Raw genomic sequence first — 6,805 nt, 5'->3', positions numbered from 1 at the left:
CGAGAAGCTGGATATGAGTCAGCAGTGTGCCCTTGTTGCCAAGAAGGCCAATGGCATTTTGGGATGTATAAGTAGGGGCATAGCGAGCAGATCGAGGGACGTGATCGTTCCCCTCTATTCGACATTGGTGAGGCCTCATCTGGAGTACTGTGTCCAGTTTTGGGCTCCACACTACAAGAAGGATGTGGATAAATTGGAGAGAGTCCAGCGAAGGGCAACAAAAATGATTAGGGGTCTGGAACACATGAGTTATGAGGAGAGGCTGAGGGAGCTGGGATTGTTTAGCCTGCAGAAGAGAAGAATGAGGGGGGATTTGATAGCTGCTTTCAACTACCTGAAAGGGGGTTCCAAAGAGGATGGCTCTAGACTGTTCTCAATGGTAGCAGATGACAGAACGAGGAGTAATGGTCTCAAGTTGCAGTGGGGGAGGTTTAGATTGGATATTAAGAAAAACTTTTTCACTAAGAGGGTGGTGAAACACTGGAATGCGTTACCTAGGGAGGTGGTAGAATCTCCTTCCTTAGAGGTTTTTAAGGTCAGGCTTGACAAAGCCCTGGCTGGGATGATTTAACTGGGAATTGGTCCTGCTTCGAGCAGGGGGTTGGACTAGATGACCTTCTGGGGTCCCTTCCAACCCTGATATTCTATGATTCTATGATTCTGCTCTCTGCAGGGCAGGAACCAGGGCTCCCTGTTGGATGCCTTCCTGATTTCGTGGTCGGGAGTGCTGATGTATGCCTTCCCCCTGGTGCCCTTCATCCACAGGGTTCTCCTAAGGTGAAGCAAGACAAGGCCATGGTCATCCTTGTGGCCACAATGTGGCCTTGTCAGCACTGGTTCAGCATCCTGCTGAGTCAGTTGGCAGCCTCCTCCCTGCAGCTGCCTCTTCGGCTGGATCTGGTGTCCCAGAACCACGGCAATCTGCTGCACCCGAACCTGGCGCCACTGTACTTGACAGCCTGGGTGCTGCGTGGAGAGGAACGACGGGGTTCCAACAGTGTCCAGCAAGTCCTGCTGGGCAGCTGGAAGCCTTCCACCCAAGCTACCTATGTGGCAAAGTGGAAGCGATTTACATGTTGGGCCTCGGATCCTCACATCCAGGCAGAAGAGGCCCCACTGCAAGACATCCTGGACTATTTGCTGCACCTTAAGCTCCAGGGCCTGTCGCTGTCTTCAGTCAAGGTGCATCTGGCAGCCATTTCGGTGTTCCATCCTCCATTTCAAGGCAGGTCGGTCTTCGTCCACCCTATTACGGAATGATTTCTGAAAGGCCTGGAGCACCTTTACCCATATGTCCAGGATCTGGTATCCCCTTGGGACCTGAATTTTGTGTTGTCACAGCTCATGGGTCCCCCCTTCAAACCCCTAGCTTCCTGCTCCCTCCTGCTTCTCTCCTGGAAGGTCTCCCTCCTAGTCGCCATAACTTTGGCCTGTGGAATGTCCAAAATCAGAGTGGAAGCATCTGAACCACCTTATATGGCCTTCTATAAGGACAAGGTTCAGCTGCATCCGCACCCGGCCTTTCAGCCCAAAGTCATCTCCCAGTTCCATAATGGTCAAGATATATACTTGCCGGTCCTTCGTCCTAAGCCCCACGTGACAGATGAGGAACACAGGTTGCATGTCCTGGACATCAGACGGGCCCTGGCCTTCTACATAGACAGAACAAAGCCGTTCTGTACGTTGACACAGTTGTTCGCTGCGGGTCACAGACAGGATGATAGGTTGCCCTGTCTCTGCCCAAAGAATATTATTGTGGATCACAGCCTGTATCCGCTACTATTATGAGCTAGCAAAGGTGCCCCCGCCGCCGATAGTGAGGGCTCACTCAACTAGGGCGCAGGTGTCCTCAGCAGCCTTCCTCAAATATAGTTCAGAAATATTTATTGAACACTTCTGCCTTTTCTGCTTTATTATTGATAATTATACCATTTCCATCTAGTAGTGGACCAATACCACTGTCAGGATTTTTTTGTTCCTAATGTATTAAAAAAATTCCTCCTTACTGTCCCTAACTCTGCTGGCCACAGATTTCTTCTTGTTTCCCTTTGATTCTCTTATCAATTTTCTATAATTATTAACTTCTCATTTATATTAATTACTATCAACTGCCCCTTTCTTCCCAGCATCCTGTGATAGAAGGGTTGCCCGAAGTGGAAGAGTGTGCGGTGTGCATACTGTCATCCGCAACAGGTACGAGTACCAAGTATGTCTGGGCCAGCTGGGGGCTACCAAGATGACTTTGCCCTTGTCGGTTCATATTTTGTGTATAAACCTTGAGAACAGGGGGATCAGAGGAAACACTTTTAGCAGAGGTGCATCCCATTTGAGAAGGAAGGCATCTCCCAGGGATTGGGGCCTCAGCCCTGCTCTCGAACAGAATTGCCAGCATTTGCTGTTCTGGGATGTCGTGAAGAGGTCAATGGATGGGTGACCCCAGTGTTTGAATATGTTCTGTAGGACTGTACAGTTTAGTTCCCACTCGTGATTCTGAGAAAATTCTCTGCTCAGCGTATTGTAGTGTTTTGACAACCTGGGAGGTACGAGGCTGATATGCTGACACTGTGCCAGATACACCAGTTCCATAGTTTCATGGGTTTGGTGCATAGGGAGTGTGACCTGACCCTTCCCTGCCGGTTCATATAAAACATGCAGGCAATGTTGTCCGTCCTTACCCGTAGAGTCTCGTTCCTGATCAAGGGCAGAAAGAGCAAGCACTGGTTGTGAACCGCGCACAGTTCCAGGAGATTTATGTGTAACAGTGTCTTGGAGGGAGACCACCTGCCCTGAATTGTGTGGTGCTGTACATGGACTCCGCAGCCTATCAAGGAGGCATCAGTTGTAAGAATCATTGAAGGTGGAGTCTGTGTGAAAGGGACTCCCACACACACACACATTGTTGGGTTGTATCCATTGGTGTAGAGAGTCTTTGACTGTGTGGCATTGCAAAGTGTCTGTTTAGGCTGTGTTTGTGTGGTATGTAGGCCATATGGCCTAATAGTTGGAGGTAGGTGTCACCCGGCGTGCCTGGGGCAGCCCTCCCTGAAAACGCCATGGTCAGGGCAGGCTGCCAAAAGGAGAGCAGATACTCCCAGGACTGGTGGGTAACACTTAAGTTAAACTTCCCAACCAGTCACAAAGGCAGCGATGATGGGAGAGTCACCCCCGGGAACAGGCACACCGGCTGGCAGAGCTACTCCCTGTGACGGCCAGCAGGAGGTGTCACCTGTAGTGAGGGAACCTCATGAGAGCCAGATACTGGGAGACTTGTATCACCACAGCCTTTTCCATGATCTGAGCCTGCACTGGAAGGCTAGATGCAGGCTGAACACTGCTGGCATCAAGCCAGAGCTTTCTGAGCAATGGCTATGCAACATCTTGCCAGAAAGGGCCAAGAAGGTGTGTCATAAATATAAAGGGAAGGGTAAACACCTTTAAAATCCCTCCTGGCCAGAGGAAAAACCCTTTCACCTGTAAAGGGTTAAGAAGCTAGGATAACCTCGCTGGCACCTGACCAAAATGACCAATGAGGAGACAAGATACTTTCAAAGCTGGGGGGGCGGGGAGAGAGAAACAAAGGTTCTCTTGTCTGTGTGAGGCTTTTGCCAGGGACAGAACAGGAACGGAGTCTTAGAACTTAGGAAATAATCTAGCTGGATATGCGTTAGATTCTGTTTCGTTTAAATGGCTGAGAAAATAAGCTGTGCTGAATGGAATGGATATTCCTGTTTTTGTGTCTTTTTGTAACTTAAGGTTTTGCCTAGAGGAATTCTCTATGTTTTGAATCTGATTACCCTGTAAGGTATTTACCATCTTGATTTACAGAGATGATTCTTTTACTTTTTTCTTCAATTAAAATTCTTCTTTTAAGAACCTGATTGCTTTTTCATAGTTCTTAAGATCCAAGGGTTTGGGTCTGTGGTCACCTATGCAAATTGGTGAGGATTTTTATCAAGCCTACCCCAGGAAAGGGGTTGTAGGGTTTGGGGAGGATTTTGGGGGGAAAGACGTTCCCAAGAGGGCTCTTTCCGGGTTATCTGTTAGACGCTTGGTGGTGGCAGGAATAAAATCCAAGGGAAAAAGGAAAATAGTTTGTACCTTGGGGAATTTTTAACCTAAGCTGGTAAAAATAAGCTTAGGGGGTTTTCATGCAGGTGCCCACATCTGTACCCTAGAGTTCAGAGTGGGGAAGGAACCTTGACAATCTTCATTAACAGAAACCATGCACACCCCCACCCTGAAAGCAAATCCACTGGAAGTAAAGTAATTTTCTCTGATAATGACTGGGAGGAGAATCATAGTTCTCAGCACTTCAGAACCTGTGCACCTGCCGCCCATCAGTGAGTACAATGCAGCCTCATGACTCATCTTAAAAGTGTAGTTATATTAAAACTTGCCTGAAATGACATGGCCTGATTCTCAGGAGTGCTGACCCTGTCAGTCCCTAGTGACCATGATGGCCATTGAGTTTGGAAATGTTGGCCTTTGCCACCCTTGGTCTCAGGTTCCTTTTCTGGGAAATGGGATAATAATACTGCTGTCACCCTTGACATCTATGGACGAAAAATGTTACACACGGTCTGTGCTACCGGCTGCTATGATGATGATGATGACCCAATGTGCATGTGCAAATTGGGGGGTTGGCTACACACTAGCCATGCACAGCGCAAATCTCAGCTGTTTGCATTCAGTTCTGGCAGAGCACATGCAAGCAGTTGTGCAATCGAGCATGCACCTACTTGCTGAAAATCAGCTCCCCTGTGTAGAGCTTTTCTTCCTGAAATCGTGCAGACCAGTAACACATACCATTCAGCACCAGAGAAGGGGTGCAAAGTACAAAGTGACAGCTCCAGATGTGTCACCCTGTATTAAAGGCTCCCTAATAGCACGGGCAGACTGGGCTCAACACAGCACTGAAAATACCCATAACGTGCATAGTGATGCTGTTCTAGCACTGTATGAGAAACGGACATTCTCAGACATCTTGGCTTCTGTGCCCCTAAGATGTGTATTCGGGGGAAAAACCAAGAAAATGCATGTCAGCTCCTATGGGGCTGATGGCAGAAAAGGCTGGTCTGAGACTGGTGCTTCAGGCAGACAACGTGATCGTGAGCAAGTGGCTGCCTCCTCTGTGTTTGCTGCCTGGCTGGCTATCGTTAATTGCTTGTGATATTTGCATTTGTTTTATAATTACCACTGAGAAACATGTTTGGTTTGGAACAAGATTCAACATCTGCATTCCACTCTGAGCACAGGACCTGACCCGGCAGGTTGCACCCTGGCTGGCAGACAAGCTGAGGTGAGAGCAGAAATCTGCCTGGGTGTCAGTACGTGAGGCCTATTAATTCTTGAATCTATCTGGAAGCGACAAGCCAGACACTGAGAATCACAACGGCAGCCAACAAAACTGAGAGCAAGAATTGCTGAAAACTACCTCTTCCCCCGGAGTGGAGGGATATTCAGCAGTGTAACTGACAACTAATGCAGACTCAGGTAGGGTTGCCAACACTGTATTTCAAAAATAAGGGGCTGTTCTCTTAGCACCCCTCCCGATATTATTATTAATAATTAATAAACAGGACTCACCTACATTCGCCTGGGGTATTTCTTGCTGCTTTTTTCAGCACTCAGCAACTCCCGAACTTGTTGTGCAGAGATGAAGAAATAAGGGACGTCCCTTCTCCTAAGGACCTATTGGCAGCCCTAGAGAGGAAGCAACAAGGTGCACTGAGCTCTCAAGTCCCACAGCCCCAGGGGAACCCGTTGTGAAAGAGCTGAGGAAAATCAGAGAGAGACAGAGTGTTGGAAGGGTGGGCCAGAGACAGCTGCTGAAGAACACAACAGGCAGAACCTCCAGAGGGTTAGCAGCAGCAGCTCTCATCATGTTCAGCCACCATGTTCAGGCCAGGTCCCAGCTCCAGAGGGGCTCTGGGGACAGTCCTGGGGTGTCTGGACCGCTGCGGAGTCGGTTGGAGAAGCTGAAGAAGCTGTGGTGGAGGAAGCCCATCCCCCTGGTGCTGCAGCACAGTGAGACAGCCAGGCTGGCTATGGATGCCTTTCTGGAGCAGGGGGAGCCTGGCTATCTGCAAGCCATTGCTGAGGAACAGGAGCTGCCATTTCTCTCCCCCCTAGACATGGACTACATGAGCCAGCACAGAAGCCAGAGTATCCCGGAGCCTAATGCAAGGAAGGGGCCTGAGACCGAGCCCAAAGAGGGAGACACTGAGGACAGGGCCTCCCTTTTCTCTGAACTAAGCTCTGGTACCTACTTCCCACTCATGTCTGACATGCAGCCTCCAAAGCTGGAACTGGGCTGGCCAGTGGGGCCACTTGCCACATGGTATGGCCAAACTCAAGCCACTGTGTATTTCCAGAGAAACAAGGCCAACAGCATCAAGGATTTACTCCGGTGCCTGATCAGCAGGGCAAAAACGGTACGTACAGAACTCACCCCATTTAGATAGAGCGTCTTGCACCATGGGATGAATGCAGGCACCCAGGATGGGGCACAGCTGTAGGGGACTCTCAGTCCTGGCTGCTGTCCTCACGAGCCTGGCAACGTCTGGGCAGCTGGAGTGCTGTGACTGCTGCATATGCTGCCCAACTCCATAGCCACCTGTGCCCCTCAACTAGCCCAGTTTAGATTCCTTCCTGCTTTCTCCAGCCATATTCTTAGGCTCTGAGTCTTTTAGGGTAGAAACTGTCTGTCTATGTATTGTGTGTGTGCAGAGTGCCTAGCACCATGGAGTCCGATCCATGGGTGCAGGGTCAGGGCTTGTCCATCCGGTGGGGGTGGGGGTTGGGT

General features: G+C 49.6%; 1 protein-coding gene across 1 annotated transcript in view; it reads left to right on the top strand.

Annotated features, from left to right (window-relative positions):
* The first annotated feature begins 5,882 nt into the window (after window positions 1-5,882).
* FAM83C (family with sequence similarity 83 member C) overlaps window positions 5,883-6,805 on the top strand; it is a 34,064-nt gene continuing 33,141 nt past the window's right edge. The window contains exon 1 of the mRNA XM_048820020.2: window positions 5,883-6,434. Within this exon, the coding sequence (XP_048675977.1) occupies window positions 5,883-6,434 (552 nt within the window). The remainder of the gene's footprint in view (window positions 6,435-6,805) is intronic.

The sequence above is a fragment of the Caretta caretta genome, chromosome 13 (assembly GCF_965140235.1).
Source record: "Caretta caretta isolate rCarCar2 chromosome 13, rCarCar1.hap1, whole genome shotgun sequence".
Taxonomy (NCBI): Eukaryota; Metazoa; Chordata; order Testudines; family Cheloniidae; genus Caretta; species Caretta caretta.
This window is presented reverse-complemented; position numbering and strand designations above follow the sequence as displayed.